This window comes from Ruditapes philippinarum, unplaced genomic scaffold, assembly GCF_026571515.1.
Source record: "Ruditapes philippinarum isolate M1 unplaced genomic scaffold, ASM2657151v2 ctg1222_1_1_1_1, whole genome shotgun sequence".
In the NCBI taxonomy this organism is placed as follows: domain Eukaryota; kingdom Metazoa; phylum Mollusca; class Bivalvia; order Venerida; family Veneridae; genus Ruditapes; species Ruditapes philippinarum.
In genome coordinates, this window is record NW_026864020.1 from 35,140 (window position 1) to 49,209 (window position 14,070).

At 34.2% G+C, this 14,070-nt stretch overlaps 1 protein-coding gene across 1 annotated transcript in view; it reads right to left on the reverse strand.

Moving 5' to 3' along the window:
- LOC132724136 (uncharacterized) overlaps window positions 1-11,577 on the reverse strand; it is a 32,373-nt gene extending 20,796 nt beyond the window's left edge. Inside the window, exons 1-3 of the mRNA XM_060708952.1 lie at window positions 11,550-11,577; window positions 9,765-9,802; window positions 6,893-6,950 (exon numbers count right to left, since the gene is read on the reverse strand). Of these exons, the coding sequence (XP_060564935.1) occupies window positions 6,893-6,950; window positions 9,765-9,802; window positions 11,550-11,577 (124 nt within the window). The remainder of the gene's footprint in view (window positions 1-6,892; window positions 6,951-9,764; window positions 9,803-11,549) is intronic.
- Between the last annotated feature and the right edge of the window lie 2,493 nt (window positions 11,578-14,070).

A 14,070-nucleotide genomic window follows, 5' to 3' on the forward strand; every position in this document is an offset into this window, starting at 1 on the left:
AATCTATGACCCCAAGGGCGGAAGCCAATTTTGACCTTGGGCCTTGTACTTAAAGACAAGATTTTTTTTTTAATTTGCATTTGTTGAAACTCCTTTTATGGCCCTATTACCTACTTTAATGCAACTGACCGGAACCTTTTGAACAACTTTGACTGGTCACATAAGGTTGTTAGAAAACATAAATGTGTTTTACTATGTAAGACTATTTAAACTAAGTGACCCAAAGGTTTGACCCTTTTTTACTCCTGGGGCATAATTTGGACCCTTTTTACCCCAGGGGCATAATTTATGTCATTTTTGTAAAGGATTACAAAGAAATGCTACAGGCCAAAAATCTGCCGGAACAGTATACATGTTGTTTCACACAAGAAGATCTTATAAATGTGTTTTTCCTATATAAGTCTACATACACAGAGTAAATTTACCCTAGGGCAGAGCCAATTTCGATTCCAGAGGATCAACTTAAACAAGAGGGCCATGATGGCCCTGAGGTCGCTCACCTGTATATAGGCCCCCGGAGCGGGGCCAGTTTAAACCCCATGGCTTTTATTTGAACAAACTTGGAAGACACTCATTAGAAGATGTTTCACAATGTTAAGTTTTTACTATTTTACTACACACATGTAATGAAAAACAATGATCTCACATTTCCCCCCCCCCCCCCCCCGCCAGGTCCAATTTTCACCCAAGGGCTTGTATTTGAACAAACTTGGTAGACATCCATAAGAAGATATTTCATGCTAAACATCTAAGCTCTAGTTCATTGGGTTTTTTAAAAGAATATTTTTAAGTTTTTACTACATACATATAGTTATAAAAATGACACCCCTGGGGCGGGGCCAGTTTTGACCCCAGGGGTTTTATTTAAACAAACTTTGTAGACACTAACTAGAAGATGTTTCATGCTTAATATCTAAACTCTAGCTATTTGGGTTTCTTCAAAGAAGATTATTTAAGTTTTTGCTATACACATATATGGAGAAAATCAATGACCCCCCGGGGCGGGGCCAATTTTGATCCCAGGGCTTTTATTTGAACAAACTTTGTAGACACCCATTAGAAGATGTTTCATGCCAAATATCTTAGCTCTAGCTCTTTGAGTTCTTTAAAAGAAGATTTTTTAAGTCTTTACTATATGCATATAGGGAAAATCAATGACCCCCGGGGCAGGGCCAATTTTGACCCCAGGGCTTTTATTTGAACAAACTTTGTAGACACTCACTAAAAGATGTTTCATGCTTAATATCTAAACTCTAGCTATTTGGGTTTCTTCAAAGAAGATTATTTAAGTTTTTGCTATACACATATAAGGAAAATCAATGACCCCCCAGGGCGGGGCCAATTTTGACCCCAGGGCTTTTATTTGAACAAACTTGGTAGACACCTATTAGAAGATGTTTCATGCTGAATATCTTAGCTCCAGCTCTTTGAGTTCTTTAAAAGAAGATCTTTTAAGTTTTTACTATATGCATATACGGAAAATCAATGACCCCCTGGGGCGGGGCCAATTTTGACCCCAGGGCTTTTATTTGAACAAACTTTGTAGACACCCATTAGAAGATGTTTCATGCCAAATATCTTAGCTCTAGCTCTTTGAGTTCTTTAAAAGAAGATTTTTTAAGTCTTTACTATATGCATATAGGGAAAATCAATGACCCCCGGGGCAGGGCCAATTTTGACCCCAGGGCTTTTATTTGAACAAACTTTGTAGACACTCACTAAAAGATGTTTCATGCTTAATATCTAAACTCTAGCTATTTGGGTTTCTTCAAAGAAGATTATTTAAGTTTTTGCTATACACATATAAGGAAAATCAATGACCCCCCGGGGCGGGGCCAATTTTGACCCCAGGGCTTTTATTTGAACAAACTTGGTAGACACCCATTAGAAGATGTTTCATGCTGAATATCTTAGCTCCAGCTCTTTGAGTTCTTTAAAAGAAGATTTTTTAAGTTTTTACTATATGCATATAGGGAAAATCAATGACCCCCTGGGGCGGGGCCAATTTTGACCCCAGGGCTTTTATTTGAACAAACTTGGTAGACACTCATTAGAAGATGTTTCATGCTGAATATCTTAGCTCTAGCTCTTTTGGTTCTTTAAAAGAAGATTTTTTAAGTTTTTACTATATGCATATAGGGAAAATCAATGACCCCCTAGATCGGGGCCAATTTTGACCCCAGGGATTTTATTTGAACAAACTTGGTAGACACTCACTAGAAGATGTTTCATGCCAAATATCTAAGCTCTAGCTCTTAGGGTTTTTTAAAAGAAGATATTTAAAGTTTTTTCTTACGGTTGCCATGGCAACCAGAGTTCTGCATGGAATTAAATTCTTTGAACAATTTTTAAAGGTGACCACCAAAGGAACATTCCTGTGAAGTTTGGATGAAATTGGCTTAGTGGTTTATGAGGAGATGTCATTTAAAGTAAAAGTTTACGGACGGACGGACGGACGGACGCTGGACGAAAAGCGATCACAAAAGCTCACCCTGTCACTTTGTGACAGGTGAGCTAAAAATTAAGTGGAGGGCCACAAAATAATAGTTCAGCCTAAATATTTATGCTCTTTGCATCAGAGTTTCAGGGGAAAAGGTTTTTGCTGCTTTAGTTATGTCTAAAATCAGAAGAGCCCCAAAAAATGACCAAATTACCAACTCTTGTTTACTGCTGTGCTGTTCATATATATATATTTTTAAACTGTATTTAATAACTATAATCAATCAGTTTGTTCTCTATTTCTGTAAACAAAGAAGGTAATCCTAAATTATGACACTGTCTGTGTTCTACTTTGATACTAAGAATTGACTAAGATAATAGATACAAGACGAATGCCTAGCAGAGTTCTTATCTCCACATTTTCTTATTTCTAAAGTAACATTGGACAAAGACTATTGTTGACAATGAATTTGCCGAAAAACATAATTTCAATTACAAACTATAACTCAAATTCCAAATCTGACCCTGATGGTCAAGGTCGTTCAAAGGTCAAGGTTACAATAGTATTAATCATCATGTCAGTTTGTCAAATGTGTTCTTTGTCCATGAACAAACCAAATCTGTAAATTAACAAGCAAATTCGTTGAATTTCTATCCTCCGCCAAGTACTGGTTATTACGGAAATGCCAATGAGATGTATGCATACTGCATAACTAATCAAGGGCCATAAATCTGAGTTATAAGTGCCTGACCGGAACAAGGTGACTATATGCACATCTCCTCTTAGTATCCCATAAAGTTTCATTGAATTCCAGCTAGTAGTTACAGAGAAGTAGCATGGAAATGATTATTGCTCTGGTTGTATACACAGGTAAACGTTGCGTGGCCATGACTTACACTATACCCCCGTTCCCCCTCTACAACCCAAAACCCTAAAAAAAAATTATGAAAAAAAAAAAATTTTTATGACTAAAATATTTTAGTCATAAAAAAATTTTTTATTTCATAATTTTTTTTTAGGGTTTTGGGTTGTAGAGGGGGAACGGGGGTATAGTGTAAGTCATGGCCACGTTACGTTTACCTGTGGTTGTATACTGCATAAGTTATCAAGGGCCATAACTCTAAGTTAAAATGTCTGACCCAAACAAGGCGACTATATGCCTATCTCCTCTTGGTATTGAAGGTTCAAATAAAGTTTCAATGAATTCCAGCCAGTAGTTGCAGATAAGTAGCGCAGAAACGATTTTTGCTCTATATGCATACTGCCACAGGTAAACGTTGCGTGGCCATGACTTACACTATACCCCCGTTCCCCCTCTACAACCCAAAACCCTAAAAAAAAATTATGAAATAAAAAAATTTTTTATGACTAAAATATTATAAAGGTATTTTACTCTACTTTCATTTTGCATATAAATATCACTAGCATCTCAATTATCAGCGCATATATTCATCAATTTTTCACCAATCTTAACAATCTTGGTCTCAAATCTTAGATAAATAAATACTCTTTAAGAAAACAACACTGGCACCTTCGCTGATTATACGTAGCAAGAAATAGCCAAGCCCAAACTATCAACAAATGAAACTCGGAAGAGATCTGATTGCACCGTTTCGGTAAAACTCTCACGAGTAAAACACACTAAATTCACCGTGAAAGAATATTTCTTTGTATTGCGTATTTAAATATGATAAAATTAAGTTATTATTTGTAATAATTGTTCAATCAAAGCATCATATGAAACTATAACGCACCTTTTTTCCTATATGTCAAATTCTCAATCCAAAATGATAGTAAAGTGGCACAGCAGAGTTGTTTCCCTTTAACTATTTTCATTGGTCCGAGGTTTTCCTGTGACCAATGAAAATACTCCATTTGAAAACAATCTGCAGGCCCATTTTACTTTCATTTTGGAATGAGAATTTGACATATAGGAAAAAAGGTGCGTTATAGTTTCATAAGATGCTTTGATTGAACAATTATTATAAATAATAACTTAATTTTATCATATTTAAATACGCAATACAAAGAAATATTCTTTCACGGTGAATTTAGTGTGTTTTACTCGTGAGAGTTTTACCGAAACGGTGCAATCAGATCTCTTCCGAGTTTCATTTGTTGACAGTTTGGGCTTGGATATTTCTTGCTACGTATAATCAGCGAAGGTGCCAGTGTTGTTTTCTTAAAGAGTATTTATTTATCTAAGATTTGAGACCAAGATTATCAAGATTGGTGAAAAATTGATGAATATATGCGCTGATAATTGAGATGCTAGTGATATTTCTATGCAAAATGAAAGTAGAGTAAAATACCTTTATAATATTTTAGTCATAAAATTTTTTTTTTTTTTCATAATTTTTTTTTAGGGTTTTGGGTTGTAGAGGGGGAATGGGGGTTTGGGTTGTAGAGGGGGAATGGGGGTATAGTGTAAGTCATGGCCACGCAACGTTTACCTGTGGCAGTATGCATATAGAGCAAAAATCGTTTCTGCGCTACTTATCTGCAACTACTGGCTGGAATTCATTGAAACTTTATTTGAACCTTCAATACCAAGAGGAGATAGGCATATAGTCGCCTTGTTTGGGTCAGACATTTTAACTTAGAGTTATGGCCCTTGATAACTTATGCAGTATACAACCACAGGTAAACGTAACGTGGCCATGACTTACACTATACCCCCGTTCCCCCTCTACAACCCAAAACCCTAAAAAAAAATTATGAAATAAAAAATTTTTTTATGACTAAAATATTTTAGTCATAAAAATTTTTTTTTTTTCATAATTTTTTTTTAGGGTTTTGGGTTGTAGAGGGGGAACGGGGGTATAGTGTAAGTCATGGCCACGCAACGTTTACCTGTGCATACTGCATAACTAATCAAGAGCCATAACTCTGAGTTAAAATGTCTGACCCCAACAAGGCAATGATATGCGCATCTCCTCTTTGTATTGAAGGTTCCCATAAAGTTTTGTTGAATTCCAGCCAGTAGTTGCAGAGAAGTAGCGTGGAAACGATTTTTGCACTATATGCATACTGCATAACTAATCAAGGGCCATAACTCTAGAGTTAAAATGTCTGACCCCAACAAGGCAATGATATGCACATCTTCTCTTTGTATTGAAGGTTCTACTAAAGTTTTGTTGAATTCCAGCCAGTAGTTGCAGAGAAGTAGCGCAGAAACGATTTTTGCTCTATATGCATACTGCATAACTAATCAAGAGCCATAACTCTGATTTAAAGTGTCTGACCCGAACAAGGTGATGATATGCGCTTCCTCTTGGTATTGAAGGTTCCCATAAAGTTTTGTTGAATTCCAGCCAGTAGCTGCAGAGAAGTAGTGTGGAAACGATTTTTGCTCTATATGCATACTGCATAACTAATCAAGGGCCATAACTCTTGGTATTGAAGGTTCCCATAAAGTTTTGTTGAATTCCAGCCAGTAGTTGCAGAGAAGTCGCGCGGAAACGATTTTTAATGTATATGCATACAGCATAACTAATCAAGGGCCATAACTCTGAGTTAAAGTGTCAGACCGGAACAAGCCGACGATATGTGCATCACCTCTTGATATTGATGATTCCCATAAAGTTTTGTTGAATTCCCGTCAGTAGTTGCAGAGTACTAATCCGGAAACGAAGTTTGGACGGAGGGATGTTCCAACATTTTGGCTTAAGGGCTTATTTTGTTATTTTCTTTGTTTTCTTTAGGGCTACTAGCCCCTAAACCCTTTGATCACGGAATGAACTTATTGTTCTCTTTTGTTTTCTTTACTGTTATATAGCCCCTTAACCCAAAATGTTTGCTCGGACGGAAGGACGGACAATGCCAAAACTATATCTCCTATCCCCCCCCCCCGCCAATTCCATCGGCGGGGGGATATAAACAAAGTTATGACAAATTAAGCTAAATTCAAAATTTCACTTTGACAGTCAATGTCATATAAATGTCAAAGGTCATATTTGAATAACTTTATATGTCAGGTTCGTTGTCAGTGTTCCTCTGCAAATTATATCTAATATCAAGCAAAATTCAAATATCAAACACTGAAGGGCAAGGTCAGTCTGATTGAAACTTGAAGGTCTTGTTGCTTGTGACAAATGTTTAAATTTCCGGCAGGCAACTGAGCATCAGCAACATCAACAGCAAAGGCAGAGTGAACATCAACCATAATGACTGTAGCAAAGCTGATTGTAGAGCTATAAAGGGTAATAATTTCACCAAAATTTATCAACATTTAACATAAACACAGACAATATGCACCAGAATACTTGGTTACAATATTCAGTATACTTCACTATCAATAAGACTGTAAAAGTTTGTTGAAATCCCTAGTTATATATGTAGAACATGTACATGGAAAAAATTATGTGAGTCCACCATTAGCTACCAGGCCTCAGATTTTTACATCAATCAGTTAAGCCTGTTTAAATATAACTGTGAATGTATTAATGTTACCTGATATAGAAATCTCATCCTTATCTCTCCTGTTTTTATGACTCTCTTCTTCTCCTGACTGGAAAAAAATAAAATTATTCTCATAAAAATAGGGTTGTCATTGATTGACAATTTTGTATTGATTTATCGAGAGACAACCATATATCGATATACCGACTTTAACAGTAAGTACAATGAAAATTTTTTAACTATGTTTCTTAAATTAGGATCATGGTGTTATGCATGCTTGTATAAGACATAACAAATATTACAAACTAACAGAAAGTTTGTTTTTTTCTGGTTTTTTTGTCACATAGTTTAAAGTTCAAGCTAGCCAAGAAAACTGGGAAAAAGTGACTTCTCTAATATTATGCAAAATAGAGAGGTATATTCACTTACAGAATTAAATAAATTTTAGCTTGTATCGATATTTGAAAGTGTGTATCAATATTGTATCGGATGATGAATATCAATGATATATCAATATCGCGATATTCAATGACAACCCTGGTATAAAATATAGTTTGAATGTGCGTTACTTCAAAATATGCATGTGTATACCATGGGTTAGTAAGATATATCTTTATATATACATGTATAGTGTTTTTACGGTTTTTCTTCACACAACAGTTTCATTTGTTAATATATTGAAGTACTTTTTTTAAATAAATATGCCTAACCTGACGTCATCTTTTCCTAATTACAACACATTTTTTGTAATAAATTTTTTTATACACAATCTTGCTGAACATTAAGCCTGTACATTATACATAAGAATTGTCTTTTGAAATATAATTCTTAAAATTGCACAATTCCATGAATTTTCTTTTTTGTTTTACTGAGCATAACTTGCTTACAAATATTTTACGGATTTTACAATAATTTTCTGTTTGTAATATTTTGTAACTTATAATGTACTCTATTGATTTAAAATATGTACTAACAAATATACTGAAACAAAAAAGAAACTTTCTCCAAGTTTGAATGTAGATATGCTAGTACAGTTTTTCAATCCTTTTGTAACTTGATTTTTACTTTGAATAAACATATCGGGCTTTGCAAACAAAACGAGTTTTACAAGCTTCTACATGTATATAAGTGTGTACATCTAAGTGGTACCCTTTAACAACTGGCACATACTTTGCGAAAGTTTCTTTTTTGGTTCAGTATATGTAGCATTACTCCTATGTTTTTTTGTTGTTTCCTGCTATAGAAGATTAGAAAATAAATTACTTAGTCTTGACATAAGAGTAAGTGACTAAGACGTTAGTGTTCAAGATTTACAAAAGAACTTATCACTATCTATTGCCAATTTTCCGTTTGAGATTGAATATAATGCAACAATTTACACTAAAATAATTTAGTGACAATTCATGTCAAAAAATAATGGACATCAATAAATATTACAAAATTATGTTCCCAAAATAGTTTCAAGTCAATGAACTTTCTAGGTTGTTGACATATGCTTTCAAAACCATTTACCAATCAAAGCACAGAAGGCGCTTAATTTGTTTGGGTCTCAGGATGTAAGAAAGGTGCAGGTTGTGGGATTATAAACCAATTTGTTTTTGTATAGTGCCACCAATGCTTTTCAGTGTTTTAATTGTAGTAAATTGGCTATAAGACTAATTGCAACACAGATATTCAATCAAATGTTTATTTCACTAAAACAATTTGAAAAAAACAAGAGCGATCAGTAATCACATGTGTCGCCTCATGATGGCCAATTTCATGTTGGGACAAAGTTTGTGACAGACAGACGAACAGTGCACAACTAGACTTGGTACTGATCATTCCTGTAAAGTTTGGATAAAATTGCACCAGTAGTTTATGAGGAGTAGTCCGGACAAGCTTTTGTGTATCTGGCAACACACAGAAAAATACACCTTTTTTATCAAAGGGCCATAACTCGGCCAAAAATCATTCAACCGGAAAACCCTTGCAATATGCGCATGGACTTGAGCTACAGATCAATCCTGTAAAGTTTCATTGAAATTGCTTTAGTGGTATAAGAGAAGTAGTCCGGACAAACTTTAAAATTAAAAATTATTAAAGGGCCATAACTCTGCCAAAAATCATTGAACCGGAAAATGCTGAAAATATGCACAACTAGACTTGGTACTGATCATTCCTGTAAAGTTTGGATGAAATTGCACCAGTAGTTTATGAGGAGTAGTCCGGACAAGTTTTGTGACGGACAGACGGACAGACAGACGGACAGATGGACGACGGAGAAGTGATCCCTATATGTCGCCACTACTCCGTAGAGGCGACACAAAAATGGGTTGCCTTATCTGGGACTTGAACTCCAGAGCTCTCGCTTCCTAAGCGAGCGGGCAAACCCCTCGGCCACGGTGAATATTTATGTTAACGGCCTCAAGAAAACCATATTATTCTAAATTAGGGTTTGTAACGATGCTTACTGTTGTTTAACACAGATGTAAATAATCATGGAGCTTACTATAAGCATGTATATCTATAAAGAATAAAACAATATTAGAAATCTTCGCCCATTCGGGAATTATTTTGCTTGAAAATTAATGCGCCTGTCATTTGACCATCTCTCAAGCAGTGATCTCCCCTGAATTTTTCGGCGTTAGTGTACATAAAAAGGGAAGTAACCGCTTCAAAAAAACGGACTACTTTCGGCATTTGCCATTAACAGCATTAGAGTCTGAAATTTCGCTACCATTATTTGTTTGGTCTGATGACCCAAACAAATAAAAATTATCAAATTGACACAAAAAAAGATACACAACTAGAAATACAATGTTACATTTGCTTTAAATCCAACAATGAAACATTTAAAACACATGTAAAAGAATCACACAAAAAACTTTTGTTCAATATCTTTAAATATTAAATGAAATTATCTTAATATACATATACTCACACTTCCATCATCAGCATCAGGAATATTTTCTTCTCCTCCTAGAAAAAAAAACAACATGGAATATTAAATCTTACAAAAGATTCAATAAAGAAATGTATAAAATGTATGACATTTGAGCTAAATGTCCTCCATCCATCTTTTTTTTTTTCTTGACATTATCAACATTTCTAAGATAATTTAATGTTTTTATTACGACAAGAAAGCATCAGTGAAGGCCCAACATTGTATTTTCTCAAGCAGGAGCAAGACAATACTAAGTTTAAAACTTGGTAGAGGGTCACATCTTCTCAATTGAAACTATGCTAACAAGCATCTGCGCAAGGAAAAGTTCCATGTAACAAACAGGTTTTGAACCTAGGGAAGTTTAGGAAAACAGACGTATGTCAATATGTATCTACTAAAAGCTCCAAAAGCAGTTTTCTGTCAAGCCTTTACATTTAATTAACAAGAAATTTTGTGTGTGTTCTCAGTTTTCAATATACACAACATAAAAACTTCCCAATTGAAAAATCTAAGATTCATATGTCATATACTTTTGCATAAATAACAACAGCTGTCAGTCACACAGCCCACTCAACTTTCCTCAGTCCTTGAAATAAAAATAAGGGGCTTAACTTAGTAACAAGAGCGATCGGTGATCACATGTGTCGCCTCATGATGGCCAATTTCATGTTGGGACAAGTTTTGTGACAGACGGACAGACAGACAGTGCACAACTAGACTTGTTACTGATCATTCCAGTTAAGTTTGGATAAAAGTGCACCAGTAGTTTATGAGGAATAGTCCGGACAAGCTTTTGTGTATCTGGCAACACACAGATAAAAACACCTTTTTATCAAAGGGCCATTACTCAGCCAAAAATCATTCAACCGGAAAACTCGTGCAATATGCACAAGGACTTGAGCTACAGATCAATCCTGTAAAGGTTCATTGAAATTGCATTAGTGGTATAAGAGAAGTAGTCCGGACAAACTTTAAAAAAAGAAAATTATTAAAGGGCCATAACTCTGACAAAAATCATTGAACCGGAAAATGCTGACAATATGCACAACTAGACTTGGTACTGATCATTCCTGTAAAGTTTGGATGAAATTGCACCAGCAGTTTATGAGGAGTAGTCCGGACAAGTTTTGTGACGGACGAACAGACGGACGGACTTTCCAACATTTTGGCTTTAGGGGCTATTTTCTTTGTTATTTTCTTTGTTTTCTTAAGGGCTACTAGCCCCAAACCCTTTGATCACGAAATGAACCTATTGTTCTCTTTTGTTCTCTTTACTGTTATATAACCCATAAACCCAAAATGTTTGCTCGGACAGACGACGGAAAAGTGATCCTTATATGTGGCCACTACTCCCTAGAGGCGACACAAAAAGGTATCTCACCTATGGGACCTGTGCCCATTACAATATTAGATAAGCATAGAGAACATTAAGTGTGTGAAGTTTCAATCAATTCCCTTCAGTTGTTTTTGAGATACCAACTTGCATGCAAAAACTTAACAAAAGTGTGACTGCGACGCCAGAACTGACGCTGGTGTGAGTACAGTAGCTCTTCCTAATCTTCTAAAATTATTATTGTAAATTGAGCTAAGGTTTAAGCTATGAAAATGATTATTTTACAATTATTTTTGACTTATTATCATTCTTTTTTGAAATTTCAGAGCATTTTCAACTTTTAAACTGGCTCTTTTTAAAAAGGCTATGAAAATTGTGGTATCATGTTATATTTCAACCCTAAGTTTTTTAGATTTGAAAAAAAAATATTTTTAAAAAAATCTTATAACCTTTTGACCTTTGTCCACCCTCTGCCATTTTGCTTCTTTACAGCATCTTGTGTAACACTCAGACTAATATAATCTCATCTGTAAGAAGAAAATAAATCAAAATATAACATTACAAAGTGAGGAGTCTGGATCAGAATAAGCTGTTACTTTGGTCATTCTTTAAAAACAGTTTGTAGTCACATAGCAACTTTCAAATTCCAGGTACATTTTTAGAAAGTTATAGCAAACATCAATTAAGGAAATTTAATAAAAAGAAAATAACACTCAAGGTCTGTTCAACCATATTGAAGGTCTTATCCAAAAGGTTCTTTTGCCATGTATGAAGATAATTCATTGATAAGTACCAAGTGTAACAGTCAATATAAGCAAAAAATCAGTGAAAATTCAATTATTAAACCTTTAAGGTCATGGTTATTAATCAGCCAAGGTCAATTTAAGTTTGAAATACATGGAGGTCTTATCCTAAAGAATGTTTTGTCTTAATATGATGTTAATCCATTCATTAATAACAAAGTTAGAGCCAGTTACAGCAAAAAAAATATTCAATAACTTGAACTTCTAGGTCATGGTTATTTATAAGCGACCTTGATATGTTTCCGTCTTCTTTTTAATTAAGAAGAAGAAGAAGTTGAAGAAGCTCTATTCTTTCACAAATATCACAAAAGACAATGAACAAAGCCATTTTAGCTTGTTGCATATATAGTCACTTTATTGGTATAATTAATATTGATATTATTCGGCAATAAATTTGTCCCTATAGTTACCACAATGAAACGGGCCCTATATGTAAAACAGTAAATCACATAATATAGTACTACATAATACTGAAACAATATGGATCTACATATTACTATGACAAGTTTTGAAAACAATTTACTTTTGCTTAAAAAATAATTCCCTTGAATTTCAAAATTGATAAGTTAAGTTTATCTTAGAGATAAAAAAATATTAAATAAGTGTTGGTTCAATACTGAATTTATTGAACGTGTGAGCCTCTGGCATTCAAAAAAGTATTTTATTCAACAGTTTAAAAAATTTCAGTTATAACCCTACACAAATAATATTCTATTTGATATCACATACCCAAAATAAAAACTGTTTAAAGAGCGAAAGAATCATTTTTCATTGATGCACCTATAGTGTAACTCTTACATTTTATGCGTCTTTACACTTTACTATTTATGTATACGAGGGTTGTTCTAAAAGTAATAGGACTGGGAGTCTTGCGTACTCATATTTTATTCAATTTAGAATATTTTCATATGTACAGCAACCGTAAAATATTTTCTACAAATCAAACATAAGATTTTTAATATATTGTGCTAAACGCGCATTTCCTTTGCTATTGAATAACCATGGTAACACGCAACCGGCGCAGCACATAAATATAGTTATTGGAGCTAAGTTCTACTTCTAATTTATTCATAAATAACTATTTGTTTTCCCCTGTATTCCATCAATACGTTGAAATATATTAATGTGACATTATGTCAAAATTTGACGTCATTCGGACATGAAATGGCCTATTTATTAAGTTTTGAACAGCAGCGGTCATAGTGTTAGATGTAGAAATATGACATTCGTTAACAAACAGAAAATGTGTGCCATCGTTAAATTTTGCCAACAGATTGATTATAATCATTCAGATACACACACAATGATTAAATAAACAAAAGAACATTATCCTGCCATCAGGACACTTGTTTTCAGCTGGCACAAGCAATTCAAAAATTGCAAATACAAGATCACTATCGAGAAAGGGCGAGGATGAAAGTTGAAAATTGACGGGACGTTAGTGACGTCAATTGCAAAAGCGCTACAAAAGAATCCACGGTAAAGGGTACGCGAACTGTTTATCGTTGTTTGTATCTGCTTCAGGACTACTTATTCAGTTTTAACCAAAGGATTGTAAATAAGACATTTGTTATCAACACTATTTTATCGTATTTAACTAGATATACGTGTAATCAATGAATTAATGTAATAGTTAACGGTAATAATTAGTAGTGTTTCCCAAAAACTTGTTTTAATAAACGATAGACTGTGCTAAGTAGAACAAGATACTTTTCTATTGAGAAATATCTTTATTGTTCTGTATATAATCATATTGTTCTAAAAACATACAATGACATGAGTAAATTAATAAAATAAATTGCTTTTGCTTTAACATTTTCAGTCCTATTGAGTTCCATGGTTACTCAAAAAGACGAGAAAACCCGGAGAATGGCCGGCTATCGAGCATTTATTTTATTTTGTTTTTTGAAACAGTGGATCGAGAATGTGAACGCTTTTTTTCTTGCTTCATCTCCACATATGAGGCAAAGTAAAAGTTACATGACTCATACACCTAGAGACTAGGGAGAGTACTTTCAGAAAGAATGACGCTTAGTACAATTTTGATTTACTTTACGACATCATGAACGTCAATTATTGTATTGTTAGAGTGCGCCGCGTTTCGTACCCCTTGTCATTTAAAAATTTCACAGAAATTTCATTTGTTTACATTTTGTTTTGATTTTTT